Source organism: Carcharhinus amblyrhynchos, chromosome 25, assembly GCF_965287045.1.
Source record: "Carcharhinus amblyrhynchos chromosome 25, sCarAmb.v2.hapA, whole genome shotgun sequence".
NCBI classification, from domain to species: domain Eukaryota; kingdom Metazoa; phylum Chordata; class Chondrichthyes; order Carcharhiniformes; family Carcharhinidae; genus Carcharhinus; species Carcharhinus amblyrhynchos.
Genome location: NC_137348.1, coordinates 1006544 through 1021990, shown reverse-complemented (window position 1 = coordinate 1021990; position 15447 = coordinate 1006544). Strand labels below are relative to the sequence as shown.

Below are 15447 nucleotides of genomic sequence, written 5' to 3'. Positions count from 1 at the left end.
CGGACTCGCCTCCCATCACCCAGCCCGCACCCTGCCCGTTCTCATCCCCCACAAATCACTGCCTGCACCCAACCCCCAACTCAGCCCCTACGCCTACCCTCAACCCTTGCTCCCCCCATACCCTCCCTTGCCTTCCCACTTGTATTCTGCACCCTCCCCTTGTCCCTCCCTCAGCCACTGCCCCTCCCTCATATCCTGCACCCATATTTGTCCCTTGTGTCTATACTTGCCCCTGGACCCTCCTGCACTCTACCCTTTTGCCCCGAACCTCTCTTTTCCCCCCCCCCCCACCCCCGCTCACACTGACTGCACAATGGAAGAGTGGAGGCAATGTGGACGCTGGCTCATTGACTCTAAGGTGCTGCCCCCCAATCACCGGGTGGTGTGGCCGGCAGCTCAGGTCTTTGACCTTGCACAGGCCTTGAGGGATGGGGTGCTACTGTGCCAACTGCTACACAATCTGAGCCCCGGATCCATTGAGCTCAAGGAGATCAACTTCAGACCACAGATGTCCCAGGTAAGAGTGGTCTTGGGGGGTGAAGAGGAGTGCTCACAATTTATATACAGCCAGTGTTGGTGGGAGCGGGTGGATAGAGGATGGAGATTGATTTCCAGGGTGCACAGTTATAAGAGGGATGCAGGGCAGCTCCCCGGGGCAAATGCATCACCTGGAGCTCACCTCTTCAGTAGTTGATGGGATTTGTGATGGGACTCTGTAACTCTGGAGCAAGCATCATTGAGAAAGGAGGGAAGTTGTCACAAGGCAAATAGCCAGCTAGCCCAGTGTCAGCTCCAAAAGAGATTTTGGAATATGAGATGCCATTATTTGGGCATGTGATGGCTCTGATCGCTGTCTCAGTGACTGAGTCTATCTGACGTCAGCCACTGCCTTCTTCTAGAAATGTGCATTATCCATCGATTATCATTACTGCTGGTTAAATTGTGATGCACAATGTATCGCTTAAAGGGATCAGGTTTTTAGTTAAGTGCTTTGCATTGCTGTGTAATGTCAAGATGAAGAGATGCTGGTGTTGGACTGGGGTAAACACAGTAAGAAGTCTCACAACACCAGGTTAGAGTCCAACCAGTTTATTTGATAGTAATCTCACAAGCTTTTGGAAACGGTGTTCCTTCGTCAGGTGTGTGGAAGTGAACCTTCCGAACACCATTTCTGAAAGCTTGTGGGATTACTATCAAATTAACCGGTTGGACTCTAACCTGATGTTGTGAGACTTCTTACTAAGGTCAAGATGCCAGAACTTAATCTTCAGCCCATTGCCTGTTAATTGGTTACGTGGTGATTGAAACTGGGTAAAGGTGTTTTGATAGTTAATTTTAATGGGATGGTTTGTAATGGGAGCCCTGCTCTGTAATCAGGTGATCTATTGGAGGGCACTATGCAATGGAATGCTATGTATTGGGGGGGCATCTATAACAGAAGCATGCTCTGTAATAGGGGCACCTCACCAGTGTCACTGTAACACTGGGGTACAGTACTGGTGGGGACATGTCTGTCACTGTATAACCCTGGGGTACAGTACTGGTGGGGACATGTCTGTCACCTGTATAACCCTGGGGTACAGTACTGGTGGGAATGGGTCTGTCACCTGTATAACCCTGGGGTACAGTACTGGTGGGGATGGGTCTGTTACTATATAACATTGGGGAACAGTACTGGTGGGGACAGGTCTGTCACTGTACCATTGGGGTTTGGGGGAACTATTAATGAGGTTTTCTTGCAGTATCTTTGGTGGTTTGTCTGTGCAGTATTTACACACCTTGTTTGCTCAGGATTCTGATGCCAATCTGATTGCTTTGTACCAATGTCAATGTAGTTTTGTTAGGGCTGCAGGGTCTGAGGAGGTGATCCCAGCTGTCCATTCAGAGTAGAGTTATCTGACTGAGACAGTGGAATGATGTCAGAGACTGTAATTAACAGTATAAGAAAGTGATTATACCTTTTTAGAGATGAAAAGTTTAAATTTGGCTGGTGTCAGTGGAAGTTATTAAGTTGGTGTGGAGAGTTCAGCAGAGCCTGATTCCCGGTTCCCAGTGATGCTCTTTTACCCTGATGCTGAGATGTTGACAGTGTTGTTTTGACCTCTGCTGCTAATTTGCAGGTGATGTGAAGAAGAACTATTTCAGAAACCAGAGAGTTCTGGCTCTGAGCTTAGAAACTAAACTCTGCAGGGAATCTTATAGGAGATACTGGTAAAAGATCTTCAGTGATTGGATCACTACACATTGGTATGGTTTCTTCCCCCTCTCTTTAACCTCCTGTGCTGTGTGTGACACAGGCTTCCTCCAGCTAGCCAGGGCCTCGCACAGTCCAGTGACCAGTCTGTGCTCTATGTCTCTCTCGTGTTCCAAACAGGAGGGGGTTCAATTTCAAACAGCGCAGTTTTCTCCTCTTGCCACCCATCTGGAAACAGGAAGATATTTTGATTCTTCCTTCAAAATCAGTGATACTACAATACCTCTGACTGTGTGGCCAAATTCCCCTTCAGCTGATTTTCAGGTTTGCTGATGACACCTCTATAGTGGGTCAGATCTCAAACGGTGACGAGACAGAGTACAGAAAAGAGATAGAGAATTGGGTGAACTGGTGCAGCAACAATAATCTCTCCCTCGATATCAACAAAACGAAGAAGATTGTCATCTACTTCAGGAAGCGTGAAGGAGAACATGCCCCTGTCTACATCAATGGGAAACTAGTGGCTTTTGCTACCAAATAAACCTGTTGGACTTTAACCTGGTGTTGTGAGACTTCTTACTGTGTTTATCCCAGTCCAATGCCGGCATCTTCACATCACTACATCAATGGGGACAAAGTAGAAAGAGTCGAGAGCTTCAAGTTTTTAGTTATCCAGATCACCAACAGCCTGTCTTGAACCCTCATGTTAATGCTATAGTTAAGAAAGCCCCACCTCTACTTTCTCAGAAAAGTAAGGAAATTTGGCATGTCAGCTGTGACTCTCATCAACTTTTACAAATGCACCATAGAAAGCATTCTTTCTGTTGTATCACAGTTTAGTATGGCTCCTGCTCTGTCCAAGACCGCAAAAAAACTATAAAGGGTCTTGAATGTAGCTCAGTCCATCACTCAAACCAGCCTCCCATCCATTGACACTTCTACACTTCCCATGCCTTGGCAAAGCAAACAGTGTAATCAAGGACTCCCACCCACCTCGGACACTTTCTCTTCCACCTTCTTCCGTCGGGAAAAAGAGACTAAAGTCTGAGGATCCGTACCAACCAACTTAACAGCTTCTTCCCTGCTGCCATTGGACTACCTCACATTAAGTTGATCTTTCTCTACACCCTAGCTATGACTGTAACACTACATTCTGCACTCTCTCCTTTTCCTTCTCTATGAATGCTATGCTTTGTCTGTATTGTGCACAAGAGACAATACTTTTCATTGTATATTAATACAAGTGCCAATAATAAATCAAATATATTTTTCCTTTACCCCTCAATCTTGGTGTGACCCGCAGTTTATTTTATACACGTTCAATATATGTGAGGGGGTGGGGGGCCCAAATGTCTCTACGTATCCCTCAGTACATTCATACAATAAAAGCGGGATAAGGAAAAAGCGATACAAGACAAAGACCACAAAGAAGATAAAAATTTATTGTTTTAGGCCAGCCCAGAATCAAAGTTCAACAATGTATTCCTCCACAGTGGCTGGCTAGTTAAAAACGGATGCTCATTAATTCACATCTGCAGTCGAGATGAGATGGGTGTGTAGGGATGAATTACTCCTGTAGCTGCTGGTACAGATGTTCTAACACAAACAGTGTAGGTGAGGGCCAGGCAATTTAATTGGACAGTACTTTGGTACCGCAGCTGCTTGGTTGATGGCAGTGTGTGCGTTTCACATTCCAGCAGTTTGGGTGGAGTGTCACATGACATGCACCCACATTTTTATCATGGCTTGTCTTGAGGTGGTTAATGTTTCATCCATTCATAATTTAAGAGTTTTCAGAGTCCTTTGTCTACACTGACTGATCATCTCCATTGCCCAGCGCCAAGCCTCAGAAATGTTCATTGTCTTTGTATAGTTCCTTGTGATTTGAGCTGTGCAGTCATAGGAGGCGTTAGCACGTCTACAGAGATAACGAGGAGGCACAGTGTTACACGGATGAGAGGTCGCAGGCTATCTTTAGACGGAAGCAATGAATGAGTTCCCATCCCAAGTTTGTACCTTGGACAGTGTGGAACAATTTACTGCTTGGACCAGGGAATGTTTCAGCAGCAGGTTTTTGATTTGTGGCAAAGATAGTTCCTGTCTAACCTGCAGTTTCTTTAATAAATGGTCTGCTACATGTGTAAGATTAATAATGAATACTCATCTTTCTGTAAAGAAGTTTTATATTCCCTTTGAGCCTCTTGGCCATTTGCATATTGACAAGATTTTTCTTTATTCATTTGTGGGACATGGGCATTGCTGGTTGGCCAGCATTTATTGCCCGTCCCCTTGAGAAGGTGATGGTGATGATTATTGCCCGTTGCCCTTGAGAAGGTGGTGGTGAGCTGCCTTCTTGAATCGCTGCAGTCCATGTGCTGTGCGTTGACCCACAATGCTGTTAGGGAGGGAATTTCAGGATTTTGACCCAGCGACTTATTTCCAAGTCAGGATGGTGAGTGGCTTGGAGGTGGTGTTCCCAGGTATTTGCTGCCCTTGTCCTTCTAGATGGAAGTGGTCATGGGTTTGGAAAGTGCTGTCTAAGAATCTTTGGTGAATTGCTGCAGTGCATCTTGCAGATAGTAGCAGCAATGTGTACTGAATGTTGGTGGTGGAGGGAGTGGATGTTTGTGGATGTGGTGCCAATCAAGCTGGGCTGTTTTGTCCTGGATGGTGTCAACATTCTTGAGTGTTGGAGTTGCACCATCCAGGCAAGTGGGGAGTATTCCATCACACTCCTGACTTGTGTGTTTAGATGATGAACAGGCTTTGGAGAGTCAGGAGATGAGTTACTGACCGTAATATTCCCAGCCTCTGACCTCTTGTAGACACTGGTGTTTATGTGGCGAGTCCAATTGAGTTTCTAGTCAATGGTAACCTGAAGGATGCTGACATGGGGGATTCAGACATGGTAACACCATTGAATGTCAAGGGGCAGTGGTTACCGTCCAATATTGGGACACAGTACTGGTGGGGACAGGCCTGTCGCTGTATAACACTGGGGTGCAGTACTGGTGGAGATGGGTCTGTCACTGTATAACACTGGGGTACAGTACTGGTGGGGACGGGTCTGTCACTGTATAACCCTGGGATACAGTATTGGTGGGGACGGGTCTGTCGCTGTATAACCCTGGGGTATAGTACTGGAGGGCTCGGGTCTGTCACTTTATAACACTGGGTACGGTGGAGATGGGAACAGTAGGATTATGCATGTTACAGAAAATGTGTTCCACAATTTGTGAATCCTAGGGTTTCCTGTCAGTTTTGGTTTGCTTGTTTCCCGTTGTTGGCTTAAACTAATACTGCAGATGCCGGAAATCTGAAATAAAAACATGAAATGCTGGAAAAACGCAGCAGGATTGACAGCATCTGTGAAAAGAAGCAGCTTTCATCAGAACGGGGTCATCAAGCTGGAACATTCATTCTGCTGCTCTGGCTGTGGCGGGCCCGCTCAGCGTTTCCAGCAGTGTTTTGGTTGGTTCTATTTTCTTCCTGGTTCTGTTAAACACTGACCTCTCAGCAATGATGTGGAGATGCCGGCGTTGGACTGGGATAAACACAGTAAGAAATCTCGCAACACCAGGTTAAAGTCCAACATGTGTATTTGGTAGCAAACACCACTAGCTTTCGGGCCTCTGCCCCTTTGTCAGATGAGTAGGGGGTTCTGATCACAAACAGGGTGTGTGAACTGAGTGTGTGCATTTATATGCCCTGTTTGTGATCAGAACTCCCCATTCACCTGACGAAGGGACAGAGCCCTGAAAGCTAATGGCGTTTGCTACCAAATAAACCTGTTGGACTTTAACCTGGTGTTGTGAGACTTTTTTACACTCAGCATTGGACAGGAATCCACTTTTTCTGAGCAACATCAGGATATTGTGCCTGATTTTGGGTTCACTTTCCCCATCCTGTTGATTGTCGTGTGGGAACTGTGACCAGTGACCAGTTCCCACAGGTGACCCCATTGTGCACAGAACAAATCATAGTGTCACTTTACATAGCTGTCAACTCCCAATTTTTCTAAATTTTACCTCCCTCTCTCAATCTCACTCTTTCTGAGGTTGGGGATGTGGCTTTCTGTAATCGTCGCAAGGATGTGGGATTTTGGTTGGGTGGGTTATCTGGACAAGCTAGGACAGCTCTGCTTCAAGCAGAGAATGATCAGGATAAAATCATCAAGGATTTTGACAAGAGTAAATCAGGAGACACTATCCCACTAGCTGGAGGGTTGGTAACTGGAGTGCAGAATTAAAGTAATTGGGGGAAAAAACCTAAGGCAAAGATGAGATTTTTGTTGAAGTTGTCAGTTAATATGTCTGGGAGTGCTATGTCTGAAAGGTTGCAGCAAACAGATACTTTGTGTTTTAAGATGCTGTGATTCAATAAACCTCTTGCTTTTGCTCTCTTGCTTTCCCTGCAGAGGCACTCGATAATGAACCAGGGCAGGAATGAGAGCTCCTTCTGCTTTGCTGAGGGGGCACTGAGACCAGAGGCAGCATCAGCTGCTAAACTGGTTGATAATAGTGTATGCAGCCCCAGACTGGCCTGGAAACTGGATCTTGCTGCTTTGTGATGCTTGCCATCAATCTACCAGCCCATGTACTGACTGAGCCACCAGGGTACCTGAAGATAGCTTGTAATTTTTTAGTTGGGGGCCGCTGGGAGCGCCTGCATTGGAAAGTAAAATTACTGCATAATTTATTCTTAAAACGTGATGAAATATGCAGTAGTTGGGTTAATGAGGTGCGTTGGAATGCAGGGTTTGTGACACTCCTTAATAAATGTTGCATCAGTCCTGAGTACACAGAACCAAGATAATGGGTTAAAGAGGAAATATGTTGTAAATTATTTTAGTTGTTCAAAGGAGTTCTCCCTTCTCCCAAAATCCTGTTCCTACTTCAGATGCCTGCCTTCTGATATCCTTCACTTCCCCACTCTTGCTTCCTCCTATACAACTGCTAACTATCACTGGGGTTGTGTGTCGTCATTGTTCCTCACCCAACTGCCCAGTCTTTGTATATAATTCTAAATTGCAAGCGTTAGTGTCTTTTCCACTGTATGGCCGTGACAATGGAGAGAAAACTGGCTGATTTTTTTTCGCCTTTGTAACTGGAGATGTTGAGGTTGAATAGTCTCAGTGACTGTGGCCATAGCACAGCAATTGCAGCATAATCTGGACCTGGGAGCTCTGCAGTCTAGATTGATGCTTACACATGATGTGGAGATGCTGGCATTGGACTGGGGTAAACACAGTAAGAAGTCTGACTGAGGAGTTCTAAACTCCTCACTCACCTGATAAAGGAGCAAGCCGCCGAAAGCTAGTGGTGTTTGTTACCAAATAAACCTCTTGGACTTTAACCTGGTGTTGTGAGACTTCTTACTGTGTTGATGCTACACAGGCAGTGCTTCTATTGAGTGAGCCATCACGGGGCTAACTGATCATTTCAAAACCCAGTGAAGGAGATCGTTGCTGCTGTCTACTCTTAGAGTGCCCAACAATGGAGGGGTAATCAGAATTTACCGTTGCCCTCAGAAAAAGTGAATTTGGGATCAGCACAAGTTGCCCCAGATCGATAGGGTGGCATTGAGCGGCCCACAAGCCCCTGATCTGAGTGGGAGATTGGGAAAGATAAGACAGGATGTGAAATGCTGAGTGTGGGAAGATATTGCCAATGTCGAGGTGCTCTGTCCAAGATCAAGGATGAATTATTTTTTGTGCGTGTTTAGGGGAGAGCTATTGAATCAAAACACAGACTTGCTACAGCAGTGGTTGGAGGATTCTATTTTGGGAATGCAGTTAGATGATGACAGATTCTGAAAAATCTGACACCCAAGCAAGATCTGCCCAGGGGCCCAAAATGCAAAATAAGACAAACACGTTTTAAAATGAGATTCACTGACCTCTCTGCAGCTGCCTGAGTCAGAGTGAAGCATCTGGTGTGGAAGAGAGTCTCAGGCAGCATTGCTCAGGGTGCAGAGCTCGGGGAAATAACCTTTAACATGACCGCTACCAAATGAAAGAAACATGACAGACAGCAATCTAACAACTCAGGGATCTGTGCTGTCAGGGTCCATAATTTACAATGCAATTTGCAAAGAAAATATTCCTCACATATAAGTATGGTTGCTGTCCAATAGAATCTACAGTGCCAAAAGAGGCCATTTGGCCTATCAGGTCTACACGGAACACAACCTCACCCAGGACCTATCCTGTAACTCCATGCTAATCCCCCTGGCACTAAGGGGCAATTTAGCATGGGCACTCCACCTGACAGCACATCTTTGGACTGTGGCAGGAAGTCAGAGCATCCAGAGGAAACCCACGCAGACACAGGGAGAATGTTCAAACTCCACACAGAAAGTGACCTGAGCCTGGAATCAAACCCGAGTCTCTGGCGCTGTATGGCAGAAGTGCTAACCACTCTGCCACTGTGCTGCCCAATCCAAGCAACATAACCAGCGCCGCGCTGTCAGAGGGTCAGTGCTGAGGGAGCGCCGCGCTGTCAGAGGGTCAGTGCTGAGGGAGCGCCGCGCTGTCAGAGGGTCAGTGCTGAGGGAGCGCCGCGCTGTCAGAGGGTCAGTGCTGAGGGAGCACCACGCTGTCAGAGGGTCTGTGCTGAGGGAGCGCGCTGTCAGAGGGTCAGTAGAGCATCATGGACACTTTCCTTAGCCTGTGGTGAAATCTCAGGTCTGACCATTGCATATTAAAGCTGTGGAAAAGCAGAACACTGCAGATGCTGGGTATCTTGAAATAAAAAGAGAAAGTGCTGAAAATACCCAGCAGATCAGGCAGTGTCTGTGGAGAGAAACCAAGTTAATGTTTTGGGTAAGTTGTCTTTCATCGTGTTGAAACATGAACTCTGTTTTGCTCCACAGATACTGTGTAACCTTCTGGGTACTTGCAACATTTTCTGTTTGGCTTTGGTTTTAAGTGTTTTTGGCAGGTTTTTCCACAGTAAGATTTGGCAAAGATCTGGAAATCAGGGTAAATGTACTTCAGTGACGGTGAAATGCTTTGCTCTGTCCCACGTCTGTAATATGTGCCATTAAATAGATATTTACTCTTCACCTTAGGCTTGAGTGATGACCCGTCTAAATGCCCAGAGAGTACTCAACACCGCCCCCCCGCCCCCACCCCACCATCATTCTTCCTGCTAAACTGCAACGTCTTTCTCCCTGCTGTTGATTTAAAAAGGATTTATTCAGTCAGAATTTTATTTCACTTTTCACCAAGCATTACACGTGCCAGGCAGGTTGGGACAAATCACTGCAGATTGAATTGAAAAAGACAATTCTTTGCTCTGTGTAAGCAGAGCAAAGCCTGGCTCTGTTACAACGGACATGGGACAGAGCTGATTGCCAGAAACAGATATGGGGGTAGGGTCAGAGACAGATGGATAAGGAGAAACTGGAAGAGAGAGAGAGAAAACCAGACACTAAACACACAGACAAAAAGGCTAGCTCTGTCCTTCACCCATGTCTTTTTATGTAACTTTCACCTTTCCTCTTATTTATTCATTTTTTGTATTTATCATCGTCATCATAGAACCCTACAGTGCAGAAAGAGGCCCTTCGGCCCATCGAGTCTGCACCAAACACAATCCCACCCAAGCCCTACCCCCATATCCCTACATATTATACCCACTAATCCCTCTAACCTACGCATCCCTGGACACTAAGGGGCAATTTCTTAACATGGCCAATCAACCTAACCGCACACCTCTTTGGACTGTGGGAGGAAACCGGAGCACCCGGAGGAAACTCACGCAGACATGAGGAGAATGTGCAAACTCCACACCAGGAATCAAACCCAGGACCCTGGAGCTGTGAAGCAGCAGTGCTAACCACTGTACTACCATGTCACCCGTGTTTTTATTCAGTATTTTGCCTTGTTGCATTTAAAGCCTGGTTTCATCACAGTCCCATTCCCTTCCATCAGCTTGTCATTAATCAGCATTGCCTTCTAATGGAACTGCTGAATTTCACCTTCATTACCATACAATCCCTACATTGCAGAAGGAGGCCATTTGATTCATTGAATTCAGACAAGGGACCAAACTCATGGTCAAAGAGGCCAGGTTTTAGCAGGTGTATATATAGAGGAGAGGCAGAGTTTAGGGAGTGAATTCTAGAGTTTAGAACTCATGTGGTTGCCAATGGTGGAGCAATTACAATGTGGGTGTTTGAAAGGCCAGAATTAGAGAGTAGAGAGGTTTTGGATGAGAATGCATTGTGTGCCTGTGACAAAGGAATGGCAATGATCATAGATGATTTTAATCTGCACATTAACTGAAAGAATCAGATTGGCAGTAATAGCTGGGATGAAGTGTTAATTGAACGGTTGAGAGAGTATTTTTCCAGCAGCCCATTCTGGAACCACCCAGAGAACAGGTTATATGAGGCTTACTATTGCGTGTTGTGATGAGAATTAATTTCCTCATTATAAAAACATCCCTAGGTAGCAGTGACCACAGTATAATTAACTTTAATATCTAGTCTGAAAAGAAGGAGTGGGTCTAAGACTTGTATTTTAAAGTAAATTAGGGCAACTATGTGGATGTGAAAGGTGAGCTAGCTGACGTGAACTGGGATACGAAGCTCTAGGGTAAATCAATAGAGAAGTAGCTTGATGTTTAAGGGGATATTTTAGAATACTCAATAAATATATTCTGACTACAAAGAAAAATTCTAAAGGGAGGATCCTTGGTTAGCTAAATAAAGAAAGCAAGAAACCTGTGCCCTATCCCTCTATACCCACCGTACCCATGTAACTGTTCAATGCTTTTTAAAAGACAAAATTATACCTGTCTCCACTACTACCTCTGGCAGCTTGTTCCAGATACTCATCAACCTCTGTGTGAAAAAATTGCCCCTCTGTACACTTTTGTATCTCTCCCCTTAAACCTATGCCCTCTAGTTTTAGATTCCCCTACCTTTGGGAAAAGAGGCTGTCAGTGTCCTGCACTTGAATTTCCAGAAGGCACTTGATAAGGTGCTGCAAAAGGTTATTGTGAAAACTAAAATCTTTGTGTAGGGGCTAATATATTAGCATGGATAGAGGATTGGCTGGATGACAGAAAGCAGAGTATCTATAAATGGGTCTTTGTCTGATTGGCAGGATGTGACAAGTGAAGTCCCACAGGGATCTGTGCTGGGGCTTTAACTCTTTACCATTTACACCAATGACTCAGATGCAGCACATCACAGAAGAATGTTCAAACCATAGAATCAGCAGAGGCCAAACTGCACACAGCAGGAAGTAACTGCTTGGCTTTGGGACTTTGCATTCGATAAATAAATAATGGCTTGGATGAAGGGAGCAAAGGCATGGTAGCTAAATTTGTAGATGACACAAAGGTGGGTAGGGAAGTATGTTGTGAAGAAGACATCAGGAGTTTGCTTACAGATAGATATATATTGAGTGAGTGGGCAAAGATCTGGCAGATGGAATATAGTGTGGGAAAATGTGAAGTTCACTGGTCAGAAGAATAAAAAAGCAGAGTTTTGGTTCAGTGGAAAACGTCTACAGAATGCTGAAGTGCAGAGGGATCTGGGTGTTCTAGCACGTGAGCTACAAAAAGTTAATATGCAGGCACAGCGAGTAATTTAAAAAGTCTAATGGAATGCAATCCTTTACCAGAGGAATTGAACGTAAAGTAAGGATGTTATGCTTCATTTATACAGGACAGTGGTGAGACTAATACTGTGCACAGTTTGCGTCTCCTTATTTAAGGCAGGAAGTAGATGCATTGGAGGGGTTCAGAGCAGGTTTAATAGATGGATATTTGGAATGAACAAGTTGTCTTATGAGTAAAGTTTAGATGGACTGGATGTGTTTCCCTGGAGTTTAGAAGGGTGAGGGGTGACTTGACAGGAGTGTTTAAGATCCTGAATGGTTTTCACAAGGTGGATGTGGAAAGAATGTTTCCTCTTGTGGGTGAGGCCTAAACTAGAGGACACTTCCTAAAAATCAATCATCGCTGGTTTAGGACAGAGAGGAGGAGAAATTCTTTCTCAGAGAGTTGTGCAACTTTGGAACTTACTGCCTCAGAAAGCACTAGCAGTGCTAGCATTCCGCCACCCCCCCCCCCCCCAACCTCGCTCACTCAGATCCCCACCGCGATGTTTGTTGTGAGGAGCTTGTTGATAGGGGCAGTGTGTTGATACAAGTTCACTCTGAATAGATTCTGCACTGTGTGGATTGCAGACTGGAGCAGGCAAGATCCAAGCATCAGTGTTACTGGATGATTAGCTGTGCCCAGCTATTGGTGAGTTTATCTGGGAGGCTGTATGATGTGTCAGAACAAATCCAGGTTCACTCGGAGTTTGAAAGTTGGGAGGAGTTAGTGCTCAAATTCTGGCAAAGTTACTGCAAATCCAAACTAATCCTGGAGTCAGGTCATTCCCAAATGTTTGTGACATTCCCTGGGAGGGTTCCTATTCTGGAGCCTGAAGCTGTGGAGCTCAGCAACAACATATCTGAAGGATTGAAGTATCCTAGAATTATAAATCATAATACTTCATATTGTGTGTATGCTGTCTGGTTCCTGAGACCTGCTGTATTTTGACATTTAGATCTCTCAGAAATCATAGAATTCCTATTGTGCAGAAGGAACCCATTCAGCCCATCGAGTCTGCACAGACCACAATCCTACCCAGGCCCTATCCCCGTAACCCGACGTATTTACTGTACTAGTCCCCCTAGACACTCAGAGGAAATTTAACTGGCCAATCCACCTAACCAGCACATCTTTGGACTGTGGGAGGAAACCAGAGCACCTGGAAGAAGCCCCTGCAGACACGGGGAGAACGTACAGACTCCACACAGACAGTCACCCAAGCTGGGAATCGAACCCAGGTCCCTGGTGCTATGAGGCAGCTGTGCTAACCACTGTGCCACAGTCTTTTATAGCTGTCCTGCCAAAGCAAAACATTCCCATGTCTGACACTGGCTTTGTCCACCCAGCTCCTCGAGTGTTAGGCTGCATTAAACTATGGCCCTGTCCGCTTCGAGCCTTTGTCGTGGCCGGACTTCAATCCGAAGCTTCTGAGTCGGCCCTAGTATTGAGGACAGCTACTAAAAGATAACAGAAGGTTCTGATGACAAACCTGATCTAGAAACTTCATGTAACTTGGTTGAGAGTGTACCATCAACAGAGTCAGCAGCGAGGAAGGGTCCGCGCAGCCAGAGGATCCATGCACCAGTATTGAGGGATGGTCCATGTGGCTGGAAGGCCAGCAGATCAATATTGAGGGAGTGCTACACTTCTTGAGAGGTGTTTTGGATTAAGTCATTAAACTGAGAGCCTGAATGCTCAGTTTAGTGAGGAGAATGCAAGCTTTCCTGCTGTTCTGGCCAATATTTAGTTTTCAATAAATTGGAAGGTGTTTGAGCTGTTTAAATTTCACTCCTCGCCGAGCCCAGGATTCCCAAAAGCAGCAACTTCTGAGAGCAAACCAGAGGTGCAACCAATGTGTGGTGCTGTGCACGTCCTGTGAACAAATTAAAAAATTCAGCAGCAAAGTCATTAATCTTGTTGAATGTTCTTCTCTTTACTGAGTTTGTGCAACAATTGGTGACTAGATTTCAGTATTTTGTTCCATTTCTCTGAATGGGTAACTGGCTGGGTAGTCAATGCTTGGTGAACGGTGTTCCGAGAGAGGCTGAGACATGGAGCTAAGCTCTGAGTTTGTACATTGCTGTTTGTTCTTCATCAATTTCTTAATTGTCATTTGGAAAGGGGGCTGAGCACTGCATCTCTACTGGAGGAGGTCTGTATTTGGGGAAGTTTCTTAACAAGTTCTATTTGGGGGGTATTTCTGGGGGAGTTGCATTTGAGGGGGTGGTTCTGGGGGAGTTGCATTTTGGGGGGGTGGTTCTGGGGGAGTTGCATTTGGGGGGGTGGTTCTGGGGGAGTTGCATTTTGGGGGGTGGTTCTGGGGGAGTTGCATTTTGGGGGGGTGGTTCTGGGGGAGTTGCATTTGGGGGGTGGTTCTGGGGGAGTTGCATTTGGGGGGTGGTTCTGGGGGAGTTGCATTTGGGGGGGTGGTTCTGGGGGAGTTGCATTTTGGGGGGGTGGTTCTGGGGGAGTTGCATTTGGGGGATGGTTCTGGGGGAGTTGCATTTGGGTGGGTGGTTCTGGGGGAGTTGCATTTTGGTGGGGGGGGTTTCTGGGGGAGTTGCATTTTGGTGGGGGGGGGTTTCTGGGGGAGTTGCATTTTGGTGGGGGGGTGGTTTCTGGGGGAGTTGCATTTTGGTGGGGGGGTGGTTTCTGGGGGAGTTGCATTTTGGTGGGGGGGTGGTTTCTGGGGGAGTTGCATTTTGGTGGGGGGGGGGTTTCTGGGGAGTTGCATTTTGGTGGGGGGGGGGTTTCTGGGGAGTTGCATTTTGGTGGGGGGGTTTCTGGGGGAGTTGCATTTTGGTGGGGGGGCGTTTCTGGGGAGTTGCATTTTGGTGGGGGGGGTTTCTGGGGAGTTGCATTTTGGTTGGGGGGGGTTTCTGGGGAGTTGCATTTTGGTGGGGGGGAGTTCTGGGGGATTGCATCGGGGGGGAGGTTTCTGGAGACTACGTGAATCATAAGGACAGATTTGAGGTTCACCGCTCTGTTTCCGTTCCTCTCTGTTAGGTACAGAACCTTGTCAGGCCTTTGACAGGTGGTGGATCACAGAATGGTTACAGTACAGTAGGAGGCCATTCAGCCTGGTGTGTCTGTGCTAGTTCTCTGTAAGAGCAAGCAGACTAGTTCCATACCCCGCTTACCCACTGAAGCTGATTGGGCTGAAATGTGCCTGTTAGATGTACATAGCTGTTTTGAGTTGGGTGGCTGCATGACGTTTCTTGCCTTGTGTTTTGCGTATGTGGTTAAACTCTCCAACAATACACTGCAGCTGTAATGAGGCCCATTCAGACTTTCCTTTTATTACCCAATACAGATGAAATGTGGAAATATGAAGGCTTTTATATAGTACTCGAACATTTGTTCCAAGTATCAGGAACAGTGCCAATTCTCAGTCCTGCTGTGTGTCTCAGCACAGATGCACTGTTCACGTGGGTGTTTGCTGAGATTCGGGCAGACAGTAGAACTGTAACAACTGTCAAAGATCCAACTTTAATTCAGGGGTAGGACTTTCAACTGGCCAGTGATTGGAAGACTATCATCTCCTTCTTGAACCCTATGTAACGGCTCACCCCTCACCTTCCCCGGAAATGCCAGTTCTAGCTCATGTCTGTAACCACTCCCCAACAGCCACAACAA

General features: G+C 46.2%; 1 protein-coding gene across 3 annotated transcripts in view; it reads left to right on the top strand.

Annotated features, from left to right (window-relative positions):
- The first annotated feature begins 288 nt into the window (after positions 1-288).
- Positions 289-15447, top strand: part of vav2 (vav 2 guanine nucleotide exchange factor) — a 213023-nt gene continuing 197864 nt past the window's right edge. For all 3 annotated transcript variants that reach the window (XM_080212281.1, XM_080212280.1, XM_080212279.1), the window contains exon 1: positions 289-517. In XM_080212281.1, coding sequence (XP_080068407.1) covers positions 314-517 — 204 coding nt within the window. In that variant the 5' untranslated portion in view covers positions 289-313. The remainder of the gene's footprint in view (positions 518-15447) is intronic.